We start from the raw sequence: 22,638 nt of genomic DNA, 5'->3' as shown, positions 1-22,638 counted from the left end.
GGAGAGGGTGGTCCAGGTAGCCCTGGAGATACAGCAGAGATCGGGAAAGAAGGGGCTAGTGGACCTCTCTCTCTGTTCCAGGTGAGATGAGTACCTCAGTTTCATGGCCCAAGATCCTAGCCAGCCTCAGCTCTCATGAGAGCTTCTCAGTCTTTGATTCATCTCAGAGACCCCTTAGAGCCCTCAGAAAAACACTTGACTTCTTTAAACCCCAATCCTCCTAAACTAACTAATAATAGTTAATAATTCCCATTTACAGAGCACTTAACCATGTGTCAGGCACTGTGTCAATCCTTTAAAACTAATATTTCATTCAAATCATTACCACAGTCCTACCAAATAGGACAGGTAACACCTCTCCTGTCAGCGAATCACCCACTGCCAGCTGCAAGAGGATACCACTGCCTTGATCCTTACTCTGAAGAGGGAGTGAAGTATTTAAGGCTATAACTTTTTAAAGTTATTTATTTTTAATTGGAGAATAATTGCTTTGTAATATTGTGTTGGTTTTTTTCAGCCATAGGTATACTATGTCCCCTCCCTCTGAACCTCCCTCCCACATCCCATCCCATCCCACCTCTCTAGGTTGTCACAGAGCACGAGGTTTGAGCTCCCTGCGTCATCGGAGAAGGCAATGGCAACTCACTCCAGTACTTTTGCCTGGCAAATCCTGTGGACAGAGGAGCCTGGTAGGCTGCGGTCCATGGGGTCGCTGAGGGTCGGACACGACTGAGCGACTTCACTTTCACTTTTCACTTTCATGCACTGGAGAAGGAAATGGCAACCCACTCCAGTGTTCTTGCCTGGAGAATCCCAGGGATAGGGGAGCCTGGTGGCCTGCCATCATCTATGGGGTCGCACAGAGTCGGACATGACTGAAGTGAGTTAGCAGCGTCATACAGCAAATTCTCACTGGCTATCTATTTTACATATGCTTATGTATATATTTCAACGCCTCTCTCTCAATTCATCCCAACCTCTGCATCCCCCACTGTGTCAACAGGCCTGTTCTCTAATGTCTGCACCTCCACTGCTGCCCTGCAAATAGGTTCATCAGTACCATTTTTCTAGATTCCACATAAATGCATTAACATACAATGTTTTTCTCTGACTTACTCTGTATAATAGGTTCTAGGTTCCTCCATCTCATTAGAACTGTATGTGTTCCTTTTATGGCTGAGTAATATTCTATTGTATATAAGTACCACAACTTCTTTCTCTATTCGTCTATAGACATCTAGGTTGCTTCTGTGTCTGAGCTATTGTAAATAGTGCTGCAATAAACACTGGGATACGTGTGTCTTTTTTGATTATAGTTTCCTCATGGTAAATGTACAAGGTTATAAGGAGCAGATTATCTCCTCCTTTCTCCAAGACTTAGGATTAACCCCATTGTGTCCACATCTCTATTTACTGTATCAAGTCCCACTCTGCCAGGCCATCCATCATCACCCGCTCTTAGCCCTAGCTACACGCATACAAACGTACATGTGTGCCTGCATGCACACAGGCACATGTACAACTATCCTCAGCTGGTATTCTCATTTTATTCTTCACTGAGAAAAACAGATGTTATCATCAATAACTCATTCATCTTCCCATCATCCACTCTATATACTAGTTCAGTTCAGCTGCTCAGTCGTGTCCGACTCTTTGCGACCCCATGAACTGCAGCACGTTAGGCCTCCCTGTCTATATACCAACCTGGACCCAAATCTACATTTTCTGCTTTCCTTACTATTAAAAAGGAAGACAGTGTCCCTGCCCCTGTTGAACTTAGGGTAGAGATCCCACTTGCCTTTTCAAAACCTTTAACTCCCAAAATTATACCACACTCCCACCTGCCTGCATTATCAGTTTTTCCTTTGGTTGGATTATTCTCATCAGCATACCAACACCCCTTTGACTCCACAATCTCTAATTATCATGCCATTTCTCTGCTTCTGTTCAGATTAAGTAAAACTTTATGAATACATTGTTTTCATTCACTAGCCACACCTCCTTGAATGCTATTTAGATTGCCATATGCATCAACCTGGATCTTGTTCCCAAAACTCCACTAAAACTGCTCATCAAAATTACCAATAATCAATGGTCAAATCCAATGGATTCTTCACTAGTGCCTGTTCCTCAACCACTCAGCAGCATTTACACAGTTCACCCCTCCCTCCTTGAAACAGTCTCCTTTCCTGGCTTTTTGTTGCCACATTCTCTGGGATTTTTCCTCTTCCATACTCCTTCTCTAATTGTGCTTGCTGGTTCCTTATCTCTTACCTGAATCCTATATGCTGGAACACCTCAGAGTTCAATCTTGAACAATCTTTTCTCTATCTCTACACTCTCCGTGTGTGTGTGTCTCAGTCATGTCCAACTCTTTGTGACACCATGGACTGTAGCCCACCACACTCCTCTATCCAAGGAATTCTCCAGGCAATAATACTGGAGTGGGTTGCCATTCCCTTCTCCAAGAAATCTTCCCAACCCAAGGATCAAACCTGGGTCTCCTGCATTGCAGGCAGATTCTTTACTGTCTGAGCCACCAGGGAAGCCCCTCTAGTATTCTTGCCTGGAGAATTCCATGGACAGAAGAGCCTGGTGAGCTATAGTCCATGGGTCACAAACAGTTGGACACAACTGAGCGACTAACATTCTCCCCTAGATAGTTGAAAATATCTATCAGGCAGTGATGCCTAAAATTACATCTTTGACCCAAACCCCTTCCCCGAGTACCAGCCAGATTCCTGTACAACTACTGAAACATCTTGGATCTTTAATGGCCACCTAAGACTTATTACACCTAAACCATAGGTCTTGACAGTTCTCTCCATGAATCTGTCCCCCTCTCAATCTTTTCTATTTCAATAAATAGTACCTTCCAGTACCTGGTTATGCAAATCCCAAATGAGGCTTTACCTGAACCTCTACTCCCCTTTTTCCAACCCCTAAACTGTAAAGCTATTGCTGCTGCCTCCAAATTAAATCTCCAATTTATCCACTCTTTGTTACACACCACAGACTAAACCGCCACTATGTTTTGCCTCACCCACTGAAATGACATTCTAATTGTCTCTGTACATCTTTTGTCCCCCTTCAATCTATCCTCAGTATACATAGCAACTATAATGATCTTGCCTAATTACATTAAATAATTCTCCTACCCAAAATCCTCCAAGGGCTCACCATTACAATTCTACTTAAATGAAGAACATTCAACATGCTCCTCAAAATTCCACATGATTGGGCCCCTCATACCTTTCCAATCTCATCTTATATTAGTCTTCTTCCTTCTCCTACCCATTAATCACCCTGATCATTTTCCTTTTTCTTGAACTTGAGAAAGCCCTTTCCTTAACAAAGCCAGGAACTCTTGTTTCTTCTGCCTGAATTGCTCTAACTCTAACCCTATAAAATTAACCCCTTGCATGACTAAGTGACCCTCATCCTTCAGGTCTCAGGCTTTAACAAGGCCTTCTCAAACTGTCCTTGCTATTGGATTGCCCAAAAAGGTTGTTCAGTTATTCACAAGATGGTACAGAAAAACCTGAATGAACTTTTCGGCCAATCCAATAGCCTCCATTAGGGATTTATCACCTCATTTCTTCCCCAGTATTTATTATAATCTATAATTACCTTACTTGCATACTTATTTCTCTTTTCCTGCTTGCCAGCCTCAATAAAGCTAGCGTCTTGTCTGTTTTATTTACTACTGTATCCCCAATGCCTGGCACACAGCCACTCAATAGGTCTTCTGTGAAATGAACGGTGGAATAAGTAAATGGTCCTATCCATGGCCCACTCCCGTAACTACTACACCATATTATAACTGCGGTAAGTGCTCTCAACAGGGCTTCCTACATGGCTCAGTGGTTAAGAATCCACCTGTCAATACAGAGACACAGGAGACGCAGGTTCACTCCCTGGGTCAAGAAAATCTGGAGGAGGAAATGGCAACCCACTCCAGCATTCTTGCCTGGAAAAATCCATGGACAGAGGAGCCTGGAGGGCTTGAGTCCATGGGCTCACAAAGAGTCAGACAGGACGTAGCAATTAAACACACACAAACAAATACACAACCCAATATGGAACAATTTGGATGCAGTTTGGTCCTCTAAATGTAAGAGGATGATTCAAAAAGCTGATTGTTCCAAGGCAAAAGATGTACTATGGAGAAGTTGACAGGGATATAGACTAAAGCCTATGAAGATGGCAATGTCTAACACACAAATAGCAAGAGGAAAACCAGTTGAGAGCCAGCTTGTACACTGAACTCAGGAAGTGCCCAGAGAACCCTCTGGGACAAGTCAGAGTAAGGAGACCTCTCCTGGGCTTTAGAGCTCACAGGAACTGTAGCTCTAGGTAGCAGTGTGGCCAGTCACATGCCCAGCAGGACTAGTGGAGAAGCTGCTCTGGATTAGGCTGAATGGACTATCCTATCTCTCTAGATAGTGGTTCTTAACGTCACAGGATCACCAACTTCTTTGACAGACTTATGGAAAGCTGTGGGTCTTGTTTCTCAAAACAGTTAAGTCAGTAAACAAAATATCATAACAATTTTGAAAATCAGCCCTGTCCTTTGGTTTCTGCTCCCATCCCAGAACTGAAGAAGCAGGAAGACACTGTGAAGTGGAATTAAAGGAGCACAGAAGGAGGTTCACTGCAAGAGGAGAAAGTCACCACCAAAGACTCACTGAGCTCATAGCACTAAACACCCTCAACCACCTTGTCAATGCCTTTGGGCTTCTGTTCAGACAGATCTGTTACTAGCTATAAACACTGAGTGCAGGCGGCTGCGAGGGTGCAGGAACTACCAAGAGGAGCTACCCCGCGTCTGAGGTCAGGGGCAGTGGCCGGGAGGAACTACCCCGCGTCCGAGGCCAGGGGTGGCGGCCGGGAGGAGCTACCCTGCGTCCAAGGCCAGGGGCAGTGGCCAGGAGGAGCTACCCCACGCCTGAGGCCAGGGGGGCGGCCGAGAGGAGCAACCCCACATCCAAGGAGCGGTGGCTGCATGGGCGCAGGAGGACCTAGAGGAGCTACTCCACGTTCAAGGTCAGGAGGGGTGGCAGTGAGGAGATACCCCTCGTCCAAGGTAAGGAGCAGCGGTTGCGCTTTGCTGGAGCAGCCGTGAAGAGATACCCCACGTCCAAGGTAAGAGAAACACAAGTAAGACGGTAACTGTTGCAAGGGGGCATCAGAGGGCAGACACACTGAAACAATACTCACAGAAAACTAGTCAATCTAATCACACTAGGACCACAGCCTTGTCTAACTCAATGAAACTAAGCCATGCCCATTGGGCCACCCAAGATGGGCGGGTCATGCTGGAGAGGTCTGACAGAATGTGGTCCACTGGAGAACGAATGGCAAACCACTTCAGTATTCTTGCCTTGAGAACCCCATGAACAGTATGAAAAGGCAAAATGATAGGATACTGAAAGAGGAACTCCCCAGGTTGGTAGGTGCCTAATACGCTACTGGAGATCAGTAGAGAAATAACTCCAGAAAGAATGAAGGGATGGAGCCAAAGCAAAAACAATACCCAGTTGTGGATGTGACTGGTGATAGAAACAAGGTCCGATGCTGTAAGGAGCAGTATTGCATAGGAACCTGGTCCATGAATCAAGGCAAACTGGAAGTGGTCAAACGGGACATGGCAAGAGTGAACACTGACATTCTAGGAATCAGCAAAATGGACTGGAATGGGTGAATTTAACTCAGATGACCATTATATTTACTACTGTGGGCAGGTATCCCTTAGAAGAAATGGAGTAGCCATCATGGTCAACAAGACAGTCTGAAATGCAGTACTTGGATGCAATCTCAAAAACGACAGAATGATCTCTGTTCGTTTCCAAGGCAAACCATTTAATATCACAGTAATCCAAGTCTATGCCCCAACCAGTAACGCTGAAGAAGCTGAAGTCGAATGGTTCTATGAAGACCTACAAGACCTTTTAAAACTAACACCCAAAAAAGATGTCCTTTTCATTATAGGGGACTGGAATGCAAAAGTAGGAAGTCAAGAAACACCTGGAGTAACAGGCAAATTTGGCCATGGAATACAGAATGAAGCAGGGCAAAGGCTAATAGAGTTTTGCCAAGAGAATGCACTGGTCAGAGCAAACACCCTCTTCCAACAACACAAGAGAAGACTCTACACATGGACATCACCAGATGGTCAATGAAAAAACAGATTGATTATATCTCTGCAACCAAAGATGGAGAAGCTCTATACAGTCAGCAAAAACAAGACCAGGAGCTGACTGTGGCTCAGATCATGAACTCCTTATTGCCAGATTCAGACTTGAATTGAAAAAAGTAGGAAAAACGACTAGATCATTCAGGTATGACCTAAATCAAATCCCTTATGATTATTCAGTGGAAGTGAGAAATAGATTTAAGGAACTAGATCTGATAGATAGAGTGCCTGATGAACTATGGAATGAGGTTCGTAACATTGTACAGGAGACAGGGATCAAGACCATCCCCATGGAAAAGAAATGCAAAAAAGCAAAATGGCTGTCTGGGGAGGCCTTACAAATAGCTGTGAAGAGAAGAGAAGCGAAAAGCAAAGGAGAAAGGGAAAGATATAAGTATCTGAATGCAGAGTTCCAAAGAATAGCAAGAAGAGATAAGAAAGTCTTCCTCAGCAATCAATGCAAAGAAATAGAGGAAAAGAACAGAATGGGAAAGACTAGAGATCTCTTCCAGAAAATTAGAGATACCAAGGGAATATTTCATGCAAAGATGAGCTTGATAAAGGACAGAAATTGTATGGACCGAACAGAAGAAGATATTAAGAAGAGGTGGGAAGAATATACAGAAAAACTATACAAAAAAGATCTTCACAACCCAGATAATCATGACAGTGTGATCACTCACCTAGAGACAGACATCCTGGAGTGTGAAGTCAAGTGGGCCTTAGAAAGCATCACTACAAACAAAGCTAGTGGAGATGATGGAATTCCAGCTGAGCTATTTCAAACCCTGAAAGACGATGCTGTGAAAGTGCTGCACTCAATATGCCAGCAAATTTAGAAAACTCACCAGTGGCCACAGGACTGGAAAAGGTCAGTTTTCATTTCAATCCCAAAGAAATGCAATGCCAAAGAATGCTCAAACTACCGCACAATTGCACTCATCTCACATGCTAGTAAAGTAATGCTCAAAATTCTCCAAGCCAGGCTTCGGCAATATGTGAACCATGAACTTCCTGATGTTCAAGCTGGTTTTAGAAAAGGCAGAGGAACCAGAGATCAAATTGCCAACATCTGCTGGATCATGGAAAAAGCAAGAGAGTTTCAGAAAAACATCTATTTCTGTTTTATTGACTATGCCAAAGCCTTTGACTGTATGGATCACAATAAACTGTGGAAAATTCTGAAAGAAATGGGAATACCAGACCACGTGACCTGCCTTTTGAGAAACCCATATGCAGGTCAGGAAGCAACAGTTAGAACTGGATATGGAACAACAGACTGGTTCCAAATAGGAAAAGGAGTACGTCAAGGCTGTATACTATCACCCTGCTTATGTAACTTATATGCAGAGTACATGATGAGAAACGCTGGGCTGAAAGAAGCACAAGCTGGAATCACGATTTCCGGGAGAAATATCAATAACCTCAGATATGCAGATGACACAACCCTTATGGCAGAAAGTGAAGAGGAACTCAAAAGCCTCTTGATGAACTGAAAGAGGAGAGTGAAAAAGTTGGCTTAAAGCTCAACAGTCAGAAAACAAAGATCATGGTATCTGGTCCCATCACTTCATGGGAAACAGATGGGGAAACAGTGGAAACAGTGTCAGACTTATTTTGGGGGGCTCCAAAATCACTGCAGATGGTGACTGCAGCCATGAAATTAAAAGACGCTTACTCCTTGGAAGAAAAGTTATGGCCAACCTAGATAGCATATTCAAAAGCAGAGACATTACTTTGCCAACAAAGGTCTGCCTAGTCAAGGCTATGGTTTTTCCAGTGGTCATGTATGGATGTAAGAGTTGGATTAGGAAGAAGGCTGAGCACCAAAGAATTGATGCTTTTGAAGTGTGGTGTTGGACAAGAGTCTTGAGAGTCCCTTGGGCTGCAAGGAGATCCAATCAGTCCATTCTGAAGGAGATCAACCCTGGGATTTCTTTGGAAGGAATGGTGCTAAAGCTGAAGCTCCAGTACTTTGGCCAGCTCATGCGAAGAGTGGACTCACTGGAAAAAACTCTGATGCTGGGAGGGATTGGGGGCAGGAGGAGAAGGGGACAACAGAGGATGTGATGGCTTGATGGCATCACCAACTCGATGGACGTGAGTTTGAATGAACTCCAGGAGTTGGTGATGGACAGGGAGGCCTGGCGCGCTGCAATTCATGGGGTCGCAAGGAGTTGGACACAACTGAGCGACTCAACTGATAAACACTGAGAAGGAAGAAGACATGTCCAGCTTACCCTGGAGGACATTCCAAGGCAGAGCCCTCAGAAACATTTCATAGGAGAAAATTAAAGGAGCAGGAGTAGGAATGCGTATTCCTCTCTCATAGTCTCTCTACTATAGACCACATGGATGGCTCTCTTTCTAGTCTAAAAAGACAGGAGAAACAGGCAAAGCAATAACTGCTCCTACTGATGATCTGGTGGCTCAGAGGGTAAAGCATGTGCCTGCAATGCAGGAGACCCAGGTTCGATCCCTGGGTCGGGAAGATTCCCTTGGAGAAGGAAATGGCAACCCACTCCAGTGTTCTTGCCTGGGGGAGCCTGGTGGGCTGCCGTCTATGGGGTCACACAGAGTCGAACACAACTGAAGTGACTTAGCAGCAGCACAACAATGAGATTTGATTCTTTCTTTGATGGTTCTGAGAAAATAATCATCATATAACCTGTGTTACTCCAGGTACATGCCTATCTGGAGAGGCAGGGAAAAATAAAAATCCGTCCCAGTTTGAAGTGACTATAAGGAGGGCAAACAGCTCCTTATTTTACAGATCATAATACAAAGTTGAATTTTCTGATAGTGAAAAATGCCCAAATCTGAATAAGCTTTTTTGTGATCTTTTGAGTGCCACATGGACAGGAAGGATGACCTTTTGCCAGGTCCCCTTCTGCCTCATCTCTAACTTCAAAATATTGCTAAAATAATAAAAATCCAAGGACTGAGTAATACTAACCTTGCTGAATCCATGATTGATTCCCAATACTTACATAAACAGGCATATCTCAGCAATATTAAGGGACTGGTTACAGACCATCACAAGAAAGTAAATATTGCTGTAAAGTAAGTCACATCAATTTTTTGGTGCACAGAAGCTATGTTTACACTATACTGTAGTCTATTAAGTGCACAATAGCATTATGTCTAAAAAAAACAAGTATATACCTTAACTAAAACATACATGACAAAAACAATACAAACCAAAAAACCAATTACAATAGTTACAAAGATCTAATCAAAGAATTAATCATAGATCACCATAACAAATATATTAATGAAAAAGTTTGAAATATATTGTAAGAATTACCAAAATGTGACACAAAGACACATGAAGTGAGCAAATGCTGTTGGAAAATGGTAGCAATAGACTTGCTCAACATAAGGTTACCACAAATCTTCAATATGTGAAAAATGCAGTATCTGAGAAGTGCAACAAAGTGAGGTGCAATAAAACGAGACACAGCCATATTAGATCAGGGACAGGAAACTACCTGTAATAACCAGATAAGATTGTGGGCCTTATGGGATGATTTTCCCAACTATTCAACTCTGCTGACTTCCCTGGTGGCTCAGACGGTAAAGCATCTGTCTACAACGTAGGAGACCCAGGTTCGATCCCTGGGTTGGGAAGATCCCCGGAGAAGGAAATGGCAAGGAAATCCGCCATGGACAATACATAAATGAATGAACATGGTTATATTCCAATAAAACTTTAACTATGGATGCTGAAATCCAAATTTCTCATTATTTTATTCAGTCATGAAATATTCTTTTTTTTTCCAACCATAAAAAACCATTAACAACCACATAACTTGTGGGTCATACAAAAACAGGCAGTAGTCCCAATATTTTGCCGCAGGCCATAATTTACTGGTCCTTGTGTTAGACACTTTATGGTTGGTATGTATACTGACCTTTCAAACTGCACAATTCCAACAGCCCCTGTAACCCCATGCCTCAGCCTCCTTCTCCCTTACACAAGAAACAGCAAGCAAAGAAAACTTTTAAGTCAAAAAGGGGAAAAAAAGAAAAAAGAAAAATAGAGACTATGAATTGCCCAAAAGTAAATCAACTAAACTGATTACTAAAAAATAGGCAATTATTACCACTGGAGAACTTTTATGCTATAAGAAAGCCTGTTTTAATATGGACTAACAAGACGAAAAGTTACTCTGAATTAAAGACTTTAAAATGCAATTTTATTGTCCACCAAGGAAGTATTACTGCAAAGCAGAAGGCCTAACAGGCCTGTTTTAATGAATAGATGACTCATCTGTAATCGGCGCATTAATTGTTGGGAATCAAATGGGTGCTCTTAAAGTACTGGGAAAAAAGACTTCATTTTTAAAGCAGATTAAGCATTCCCCTACAGCCTTTTTTTAAAAGTATCAGTTTGCTTTGAAAACTGTTTCTTTCCAAAGACCATAGAAGTAAACATCCATAAAACCCTGAAATATTTATCATAAATTCTAAGCTATTAAATTTCAAAAATTTTTAAATCCACATGTATTTGGGCAAGAAATAATACATTAAATGGAACTGATGAACCTGTCTGCATGGCAGGGCTAGAGACACAGATGTAAAGAATGGCCACAGGGCAGGAGGGAGAGGGTGGGGCCCATTGAGAGAGTCTGACATACATACATCACCGTGTATAAACTGATAACTAGCAGGAAGCTGCTGTGCAGCACAGGGAGCTCAGCCAGGTGCTCCGTGGCGACCTAGAGGCATGGAACGGGGGTGGATGGTGAGTGGGAGGTTCAAGAAGGAGGGGATATATATACACATATAGCTGATTCAAGCAGATGTACAGCAAAAACTAACAACATTGTAAAGCAATTATACCCCAATTTAAAAATTAATTTTAAAAAAGAAACAATACATTGTCATTACTCTCAGCATTATAGGGTCAGTGCTGTCGGTCTCCCAGTCCCTAGACTTGACACTGTACCTTTTGCCTTTTTTTAACCCTTTCAAATTAGTTTGAAACTTGTCCTCATCTTGGAGTTTCACTTCCCTTGCCCCAGTCTGGAGATTCAGCCGCACATGGGATCCTGCAGCAACAGCCTGACCTAAAAGCCAAGAAGACAGAGAAGGCTTATGAGGTATATGGTACTTGGAGGGACACTGCAGCATGACAAATTCTTTCAAGGGAAGCATACAGCACAAGTTCTCTTGGAATGATCAGGTAAATCCTGAGCATAAAAGAGCAATGATGTAACAAGAATTCAAGTTTTCTCAATTCTGGGAAGATGATAGTGAACTACAAGCTACACCAACCACCGTGCCTCCATCAGAGAACCAAGGAGCCAAGGAATCACCAGGCCAAGACAACTGTTTTCTGTCCCTGCCATCACACTTCAGCAGGGAGTTTTTTACCTTTGACTAAAAATTAAAAGCCAAGTTGAGTACATAAGTATGTGTGTGATGATCCACTTCTAACCTCAAATCCATCCATAAGGCTTCAAGATTTTTTTTAAAAAGGTATATTCAAGTAGAACGGGAAAACCTTTCTCTGCAGAGGCTCCATGAAAAGGTTAAGTCAGGTATTAAATGAGGCAAGAAGTGAGACCCAGACTGGGGAAAAAGTGAATCCCAAACAGATGGAGTCCTTCATGCAAAGACTCAGACTCAGAAACTGACAGGATGCATTCAAGAGGCAAGGAACAAAAGAGGCCAGAAGAACTGGAAGGACTGTGGAGGCTGTTATCTTGAAGCACTACTTGAAGCCCAGTTTGGGGTAGGAGAATAAAAGTAATGGCTGAGGAAATTGGCTCTTGGAAGAGAGGAGGCCAAATCCTGGCAAAAACAACAAAAAACTGATAACTTCTATTTTATTCCTATGATCATGGGCTAAGAGGTAACTTCTTTAGCATTAACCCCATCTCTAAAGGAGTTCCCTGGTGGTCTAGCAGTTAGGATTTGGTGCTTTCACTGCTGTGGCTCCAGGTTCAACCCTTGGTCTTTGATTGAGATCCCAAAGCCATGCAAACAAATAAACAAAAAAATCCCATCTCCAAATGTATGAAGCTAACCAGATCATCCTTGATACTCTCTCTACTTTACATCTCCCATATCCAATCAACCTCCCAAATCTGATGTTTTTCCTGCCATGTCTTTCTCGAGTTTACATCCTTCTCTCTGTCCTCCCCATCACTGCCCTTAGAATCATCACCATCTCTCTTCCAGATACTGCCAAAGCTTTCCAACTGCCCTCTACTAACTACAATTACCTCCTAATCAAACTAATCTTTACAATGAATGATTTTTTTTTTTTCAAAATACAAATCTGATGATGTCATTCCCCCACCTCAAACCTTTTAGTGGCTTCCCAGTGTTCTTAAGGATTAAAATCCTCACACTGGTCAATGAGCCCCTGTTCAGTATCTAGCCACTGCCTGCCTCTTCAAACCTGTCCACTCCTCATTTCCCATGTTCTAGGCCACAATGGCCTTTTTCCATTCCACAGAAGGAACCATGCTTCCTCCTACCAAAGGGCATTTCACCTGCTGTTCCCTTTACCAAGAACACTCCTTCCAACCCCAGCCTACATCTCTTCATTCTTCCAATCCCAGCTGAGAAGCTGAGAGGCATCCTCTATTTACCCAGACCAGATCTGGCTGCCCCTCAAAGGCTTTCACAGCACCATGACCGTTTTTCTTTTTCTTTTTTTTTTTTTTTTTTTTTTGACCGATCTAGTTCTTATGCAGCTTGAGGGAGCTTAGTTCTCCCACCAGGAATTAAACTCAGGGCTACAGCAGTGAAATCACTGACTCCTAACTACTGGACCACTGGGAACTCTTTACCATGACCCTTTTACTCAATCACACTTATCACAATCAATAGTTATATCTCAAGTTTTTTATTTATCTGGCTAATAAAAATGCTCACCATTTTATTCTCAGGGTCTATCACATATCCAAGCATATGATAAACCCTCAATAATTATTTGTTAAGTGAAAAATTAAAAATGGAAGAGAGAAAATCCTAGCGTTATCTAGTAGTATGAGGAAATGACAACAAAGATTTTCACTAGGGCAAGTAGATTCATAATAATCAGTAGTCATGTTGATAGTTATTTTTAGTAGTAATTTATACTAATACCAGTAATAATAATAATACCTTGAATTTTCAGACTTTTGATCAAAATTAGAAATAAAAAAGAGAAAAAGTACATGACTTTTTAGTTCAAGAAAATAACAAGTTAGACTGTGCTAAACTGGCCAAGGAAGAGATTAGGATCTCATGTGAATCAATTTATTTTATTTAGGGAAAATTCCAAAATTACTCCCTTCACATAAGCCACCACAGGGGGCAAAAGCAACCACAATAACATTAACTTAAAATATGGGTTACGCTCATTTAAAATACATGAAGCCAGCCGCGGCAGCAGTGGCAGAAGCAACAGAAAACCCAGTATTTCAAATGTTTCCACCCCACTGGGAAAAAGGCCAAGTTAGAGAGAAAGTGTGATCTGACCTGCTTCCTTCTAGGGCCTCTGTGAAGGGAGCAGAATACTGGAGAAGAATGGAGCAGACTGGGAGGTAGAGGAGAAGTGGATAATCAGAAAATAAGACAAAAACCCAGAAAGGCAAAAAGGCCTGCAAAGCCTGCAGTGTCTGTTTCCCTGAGGGGGAAAAATATGAGTGGTAGATTGTATAATTGTTACCGGTTCTGTTCCATCCACCCTCTGTGCTGTGTGACCTCACAGTCCCTCCTACTAGTTGGTGTAGTTTCTCACCCTTTGACTTTGGACTTGGCCTGTGACATGCTTTAGTCAGCAGGATGTTAGCAAATGTGCCACAGAGGTTTGAAATGTGTTTGTGTGTTTGGCTTGTCTCGGAATTGTGTATCACTGTGAGAAGAACATGCTCTACAAGCATTCTGATCCAAGAGGGATGAGAGACCCATGGAGCAGACCTGGACCCAAATTGCAGACTGGAGCTGAGCCCAACCATGGTCAGCCAAGTCTACCCCATCTGCAGACATGTGAGCAAGAATCAATGACTGGTTATCTTTTTAAAACCTTTTACTTTGAATTACTTTTAAACTTCAGTTCAGCTCAGTTGCTCAGTCATGTCCGACTCTTTGCGACCCCATGAATCGCAGCACGCCAGGCCTCCCTGTCCATCACTAACTCCCAGAGTTCACTCAGAATCACGTCCATCGAGTCAGTGATGCCATCCAGCCATCTCATTCTCTGTCATCCCCTTCTCCTCCTGCCCCCAATCCCTCCCAGCATCAGGGTCTTTTCCAATGAGTCAACTCCTCGCATGAGGTGGCCAAAGTATTGGAGTTTCAGCTTTAGCATCAGTCCTTCCAATGAACACCCAGGACTGATCTTTAGGATGGATTGGTTAGATCTCCTTGCAGTCCAAGAGACTCTCAAGAGTCTTCTCCAACACCACAGTTCAAAAGCATCAATTCTTCGGTGCTCAGCTTTTTTCACAGTCCAACTCTCACATCTATACATGACCACTGGAAAAACTTACACAGAACTTATAAGAATAATACAGAGAGTTTCCATACATCACTCTTACGACTTTTCCCAGTGTTGATATCTTACATAGCCATAGACAACTACTGGGAAACTAATACTAGTAATCAAACTAAAGATCCTTTTCAAACCTTAACAGTGTTTCCACTAAGGTCCTCTTTTGTGCTATGATCCCATATGGCCCATGGTTGTTATTTCTCCCTAATTTCCTGCACTTTGCAACAGTTCCTCAGTCTTCCCTTGCCTTTCATGACCCTGACACCCTCAAGAAATACTAATCATTTATTCAGGATTGTTTGGTTTCTGTCATGATTAAACTCAAATCATGCCACCTTGACAGAAGCACCATAGAAATTATGTCATGCTCTTCCCAATGCATCATATCAAAGGGCTCATGATGTCAACATGTCTTATACTGGTGATACTGGTCTTGATCAACTGACAAAAGCCATCTCTACTGAGCTTTTCCATTCTGGTAAACAAAAATCATGGCAAACTGTGGAAAATAGTTTGGCAGTTCCTCAAAATGTTAGACAAAGAGTTGCCATATGAACCAAGCAACTCTGCACTTAGGTTTATACACAAAAGAACTAAAAAGACATATTCACACTAAAAGTTGTACGTGAATGTTCATTGCAGCATTATTTATAATAGCCAAAATGTGGCAAAACAACCCAAATGTCCATCAAATCTAAGGAATTAACAAACAAAATGCAGTCGAGCCATTCAGAAGAATACTATTCATCCACTAAAAGGAATGAAATATTTTAAGTCATTATGCTTTATCTCAATAAAACTAGAATAAAGAAGTAAATCAATAAAATACACAATAAATTAAAAAAGGAATGAAATACTAATACATACTAGAACATGGATGAACTTTCAATGCATTACACTAAGTGAAAGAAGATAGACAGAGAAAGTCATACTATCATATGACTCCTTTCATATGAAAGGTACTGAATAGAAAAATCATTAGACACAGTAAATTAATGGTTGTCAAGGGCTAGAGAAAGAGAGGAATGAAGAATGACCACTCATAAGAATTATTTCTTTTGGAGGGGATGAAAATGTGGTGATGGTTGCATGATACTGTGTATATAGCCCCTGAATTGTTTAAAGAAAATCATGGGAGAAACACTCTGAGATTATACAAATCCCCTTTTTCCTCAGGCCTTTGCACACAATTAAGGGGATCCACTTGCAACAATTATCACTGTGGTGATGGTCTACGAGCAACTTTTTTTGGAATTAAAATTATTCATATTTATTTAGTTTTGATTGATGATTGCTTTACAATATTGGTATGATTCCTATCATACATAACCATGAATTAACCATACCTGTATGTATGTCCCCTCCCTCTTTAATCTCCCTCCCATCTCCCACCCTTTCCCACCCCTCTAGGTTATTACAGAGTCCCAGTTAATAGCAATTTTCTACTCTCTTCCTTACATATTTATTAGTTGAAATTTCACTATAAGGAAAAACTGTCACTTCTCCATATACTTATTTATCTTATCAATATGTTCTCATAGATATTTTATTCTATGAGTTATAGTTCAATATTATCATTATTTTGTTGCTCAAATTATTTCAGTTTTGGCAACTAGGAGCTTCTTCAGGTTAACTCTTGTGTTCCTTTGACAAGTCCCTTTTGTCCATCATTTTCTTTTTTCAAGTATTTCCTTACTTTCTGGCTCCATAAGAAGCTGCAAGTTTATCTTAAATTTTCCTTTCCCCAGCCTTTGAATCAACCATTTTTCAAGGAGTTCTAGTTCTTTTACTAAAGAACAGTGTTTAGAACCCACTATCTGCATAATACTTTGCCAACAAAGGTCCGTCCAGTCAAGGCTATGGTTTTTCCAGTAGTCATGTATGGATGTGAGAGTTGGACTGTAAAGAAAGCTGAGTGCCGAAGAATTGATGCTTTTGAACTGTGGTGTTGGAGGAGACTCTTGAGAGTCCCTTGGACTGCAGAGAGATCCAACCAGTCCATCCTAAAGATCAGTCCTGAATATTCATTGGAAGGACTGATGTTGAAGCTGAAACTCCAATACTTTGGCCACCTGATGTGAAGAGCTGACTCATTTGAAAAGACCCTGATGTTGGGAAAGATTGAAGGCAGGAGGAGAAGGGGACGACAGAGGATGAGATGGCTGGATGGCATCACCGACTCAATGGACATGAGTTTGGGTAAACTCCGGGAGTTGGTGATGGACAGAGGCCTGGCGTGCTGCAGTCAACGGACGAGGTCGCAAAGAGTCAGACACGACTGAGCGACTGAACTGAACTGATCTGCATAATAGGTGTGCTCATTATCACTAGGTTGTCATTGCTTCTGGGCTCTGTCTTTGAATCAGAAATAAGAAATTTATATATGTGTATACACATCTATATTTCTGTATCTATTTGTCTGTGGGCCTATTAAAAAGTGGGGTTCCCTGATGGCTCAGCAGTAAAGAATGCACTTGCAATGCAGGAGATGAGGGTTCAATCCCTGGGTTGGGAAGATCCCCTGAAGAAGGAAATGGCAACCTACTCCAGTATTCTTGCCTAGAAAATTCCCTGGACAGAGCCTGGTGGGCTACAGTTCACAGGATTGCAGAAGAGTCAGACACAACCTGGCAGCACAACAACAACTATTAAAAAGTACAAGCTTACACTGATACCTCAGACGAGACTACGCGCATTCAGGGTATATGGCCATAGACTATACTGATACCTGAGATTTCAATCAACACTACAGGGTTCCTTTGTCTCCCCCCTCTTCCCTGATTTGCAACTTCTTTCTCCAACAGTAAGAAAACTGGCTCTTTTTATGTGCAATGTTTTATTTACTGTTCAATCCCAGTATACATACAAAGTAACTTCAAAATTGCTAACCATACCACTGTCAGAAACACATTTACCAAACGAGATTACAGCATTTATGTACAGCTCCTTTGTCTTCAGTTTTGCAGTATCTAGTCAAGGTATCATTTCACAAGGCCGCTTAGTTTAGTTCCATTCTCCCCTACCCAAGTCAGTATGATTATGTTATCAATTTGTAATACTTGGTTCATTTGTTAGTGCCTGTATTCCATTTTGTTGTTCCCATTCCTCCACATCCTGGCTGCTTTAATTTTTTATTTGGGGGCATCTGAAGGGTATGTGAACTATTACAACAGTACTAAGAGAGCAATACAAAAAGAAATTACTTTTAAAAATTTATCATTTTAAAGCTGAGTTTTGAAGTGGTTTGTTTATTGTCACAATTCATTCCAATGGTCCTGAAACAAGGAATTTAAAAGTGTCCAATATAAAAAGGGGTCCTTTTTTCTGAAATTATATCATTACTATCCTTTTAGTGTTAAAATGTCCTTTTATAAAATGAGATAATGATGATGAAGGATGACAGTGGGTTGTTTCTATGTTAAGATCCTTAACTCAGAAAAGTAAAAAAGCTGGCCTTTGGTCCCCAGAATTTTCTTTTAAAGTTTTCTGGCTCATGAAATACCACAGTCTGGACACTACTCGTCTATTCTACCAATGTTCCCTAGGACATCTGAGAATTATTCCCACTGTACACTTTAAATGAGTGAATTTTATAATATATAAATTTTATCTCAATAAAGTTGTTTCGAAATTTCATTTCTTTGGATAAAGCAGTGCTTCTTTTGAATCCTGGAACAGTAATTAGACTATCAAATATAGTCCAAGGTGACAGCAAGTATTACTAGAAGCCAAGAAAAAGCTAACTTCAAAGCCTAAACACAAACCCAGAAGCACAGTTATGCGTAGGGTAGGAAAAAGAAAATGAGCCTAGAAAGCCTGAAGCCATCAAACATCTGGGCAAGAGGAATACTGGCAGAAGGGCAAGTAAGAAATATTGATCTGAGATGTACAAGTCAACTCAAATGCCCATGGGAGACAGACAGGCAAATAAAACAGATGAGTGCGGAAGGCCATCTGTAAGACAACAGGGAATAGTGAGGGCTGAAGAATAAATGCCCTCTCTAAAAGCATTCAAATTTTTAAATATAAAAGCCAAACAAAACATACCTATATTTGGAATTCAGCCTACAACCAATTTGCAACTCCTGGAAACAATGCTTCACCTATTGACAAATCTTGCCTGACTCAATATTTGTCCCCACTCACCCAACTGCCCAGTAATTAGAAACTTAGCCTTCCTGGGCTCAGAGTGGCAGCATCCTCCTTGGGTAGTACCCACAAGGAGCCCTCTGTATAGTCTGACTGCCTTGCTTCAGGGGAGCCAGGGCCAGCTGAGATGGATGCCACAGTGTCCTGGTTTCTGTGATGGCATCAGATGCCTAGGAGTAATATGTCTCTGGGAGGCATAAGAAGTATGGGATGTCCTTTGTGGGCGTCGACCTGGAAACATCCCCTCCAGGGACCCCTGGGCTCTTTCAAGCTAAACGTGGATACAACAGCAGAAAAATCTAGGGCTGCTCCTGCATGACCTGCTCGGATGAGAACTGGCCATCGACCACGAGCAAGGGAACTCTGCTACCCACTCGGCTATTTCTTTGAGAGCCAGTAAAAAATCAGCCAAATTCCTTTTTCTTTCTGAATCTTCATAACCTTATGTGTCAAATGACAAGAATCTATTGTACTTGCTTTCACTAATGTGTTAGATTGTTGTGAAGAATAAATGAGAAAACACTGTGTCAGAGCTCAGAAGAAGTTAAAAGTGCTTCAGGAAACACAGCCCCAAAAAGGTAAATGTCAACCAGGATGAAGCAAAGACATTTTATTTATCAAGTCCTGTAGGTATATATGTGTTAACAAGAGTGAAAATTCCCAATTATGCTGAGTTTCTGAAGGGCAAGGACCAATTACTTGTGCCCACAACTCAGGCTCAACTCTAGCACACAGTAGGCCACCAGAAAGGTCAGCTTGAATGCCAGCCTCCTGGCCCCCACTTCCAAGACCAGAATTAATAGAAGGAATACAGGACAGGAAGCAATGCCACTCACCTCCAGGCTCCTAACCAGGGCGAGTCAGAGCTGAGACTTCATAAGCCCGGTTGCCATGACTACCACAGCCCTCTCCTCCTGCTTTTTTATTCCAAAACCCCAAACAAGTCCTGGCAAGATCCTGGCTTCACACAAATGAGCATCTATCCTGTCTCCAAGGCAGGACTTGAACTGAACCAGTAACAACAACAAAAAAATGTGCACAAACCTCTCTAGGGTGCTGAACCCTGAACCAACGCTTAATGTTTCTTGAAGGGAAACACAAATGGAGATCTTTTTTGTAAGCAGCAAAACACAGAGTGAATCAGTCTGTCTTGTCATTAAATTCATGCATTTCCTAAAAGGACTTAACAATGGCAAAACAAGAAAAAATAAAAATATTCTCCAAAGTTATTTTTTTCACTCTGCCACATAATCTACAATCTGGGCAGAGCCTTAGAAGAGTTCTCTGGCAGGGCTTTCAAGCAAGGGTGGAAATCCTGCACTAAAGCCCTTCAGATCAGGAGACTCCACAGTCTTCCTCTGGGAATAGCTATCCTGATAGCTCCCACCACATTCCAGAACTACCCTCCAAAATTTTATCTGCTGTGATCTAACCAATGTCTCCTTTCCAGTTCCAAGAAGAGACAACAGCTGTTCACAAATCTCTGCCCACAGAATTCACAACAGCAGTGCTCTTCAAGTATAAGGACTAGCCGTGCTACTAAGAGGATTTCCTGTGTTTCAGCTGAACAGCCATCAGGACAAAGGCTCAAAGTAACCATATCTAGGACACAGTGAGTCTTTGTCCACAACTGGTTGGTCAACAAGCATATACTGAAGATTAGGTAAGAGCCTGCCTGCTCTATTCTAGGCATTCCTTCTACCACAGCTTACTGGGTAGGATACCACATCAACAAGACCAATAGCTGCCACTGAGGAATATGCAAGGAGATCCACCCAGTCCATCCCGGAGGAGATCAGTCCTGGGTGTTCATTGGAAGGACTAATGTTGAAGCTGAAACTCCAATATTTTGGCCACCTGATGCGAAGAGCTGACTACATTTGAAAAGACCCTGATGCTGGGAAAGATTGAGGGCAGGAGGAGAAGGGACGACTGATGATGAGATGATTGGATGGCATCACCGACTCAGTGGACATGAGTCTGGGTAGGCTCTGGGAGCTGGTGATGGACAGGGAGGCCTGGCGTGTTGTGGTTTCATGGGGTCGCAGAGAGCTGGACACGACTGAGTGACTGAACTGATTTGAGGAATATGAAATAAACTAGGAAGAGGAGTAACAACATTCAGAGTCTCAGTTTTCTGGCAAGCAAAGAAGTGGGCATATTCAGGGGGCAATGAGTAACTCCTTCTGAAACTCAGCATATAACAGAAAGATAAGAAGGAGACTAGTTAGAAAGATATTATACTTGACCTAATCAGATACAGTCAAGCCTGAACAAGAGGAATGGGTGGGGAACGGGAAGAATGAGACAGCAGTAAGGGATGACAGTATTTTGACCAGAAAAACAAGGATTTCTTCTGACAGTGGTCAGTCCTCCTTCCTTAGAAAGGTCCTCCTCAGACCTTTAGGCATGTACAGTGCCTCCTTCCACTAGCCCAGGAGACCTGTCAGAGCCCCACAGTTTAGTGAATCCAGGGGTAAAGGAGAACAGAGGGATACTTTCACCCAGAAATCCAAGATGGGCATCCCACACCTGGTTCCTAGCCCACTGGTTTCCTCTGTTCCCCTTTCATCTCTACCCTCAACATGTTTCATGTTCCTCGATAGCTCAGAAGACCCAGTGAGACTAACAGATAGAGCGCAGCCCCTTAATCAGAGAACTTGAGCTTTTACATCCATGGGAACTGGTTTTTAATAATCCTATTGATTGCTAGAGTCTACTAGTTACTGTCATTTCTTTTTTTAGAGAGATACTCCCACTGAGGCATCCCAGGGAGCTCAGTAGAATGATCAGCTCTGAAGAATCCGCCTGCCATTGCAGGAGATGTGGTTCGATCCCTGGGTCAGGAAAGATCCCCTGGAGTAAGAAATGGCAACCCACTCCAGTATTCTTACCTGGAAAATTCCATGAACAGAGGAATCTGGCAGGCTATAGTCCATTAGGGTAGCAAAAGAGGTGGACAAGACAGGACTGAGCACACACGCTTATTCCCCACCTATTCTCTCAAACCTACAAAATCTTGAATATATACAGATTTCACATTTTCGATTGTGCATATGTGTATTTATTGGGGGTGAGGAGACTGGGTAAAGACTCAAGAAAATTGGAAGAAGAAGGAACCATTATGAGACCAAAGGCCAGGCAGTTGGAAATAAACTGCAAATAAAATAAACAGCAAAGCTACAGTTCTTCCAGCTCTCCGATCCCACCACTTAGAAATTGCTGCGTCAAATGAAACCATATTTTAAAAATCTCACTGCAATTGAAGTTAACTGTGAGATACTGACAATGAGCTTCATTTAATGATGAGGAGGGGAAAAAACAGCAATTGGGAATGAAGAAGTTAAATGTGCCCTTTTCCCGGAGGTCAGGGACCATAATTCCACTATAGCTCATTTCTTGGAGAAGACTCTTGGGGATTCCAGAATGCCTGCATTTCCCACCCAGGCACAATTTCATTAACAGCTCATTAGCAAGAGTGGCAACCATTTCTGACTCTTGTTCTTCATAATATTTATTGGTTAATTGACACTATGAATACAAGTTGACTAAGGACCAAATGAAAGTGCTAAAACCATTCATTAGTCAAATTTAAAACACAAAGATTGTATTCTAAACACACACTTTGTTCTCATTTATTTTCCACAAACAGAAGTCATAATTTAATAAGGGGGCTAAGAAGCAAAGTGCCAAGATACTGCGCTTTAATTTTTAATCCTTTTTTTCCTACCCCATCAGTCCCCAGGGATCCTGACATCATAATTGGCTTGTTTATTCTCTTCAACAGCACCTGTTACCT

The 22,638-nt window shown here is 42.0% G+C and overlaps 1 protein-coding gene across 4 annotated transcripts in view; it reads right to left on the bottom strand.

The window, feature by feature from the left end:
- The window catches only part of SIL1 (SIL1 nucleotide exchange factor), a 261,032-nt gene that overhangs the window by 113,796 nt on the left and 124,598 nt on the right, over window positions 1-22,638 (bottom strand). For all 4 annotated transcript variants that reach the window (XM_018050321.1, XM_018050320.1, XM_005683002.3 and 1 more), the window contains exon 4: window positions 11,148-11,268. In XM_018050321.1, the coding sequence (XP_017905810.1) occupies window positions 11,148-11,268 (121 nt within the window). The remainder of the gene's footprint in view (window positions 1-11,147; window positions 11,269-22,638) is intronic.

This window comes from Capra hircus, chromosome 7 (assembly GCF_001704415.2).
Source record: "Capra hircus breed San Clemente chromosome 7, ASM170441v1, whole genome shotgun sequence".
NCBI lineage: Eukaryota > Metazoa > Chordata > Mammalia > Artiodactyla > Bovidae > Capra > Capra hircus.
The sequence above is the reverse complement of the archived record's forward strand: the minus strand, read 5'-3'. Positions and strand labels throughout refer to the sequence as shown.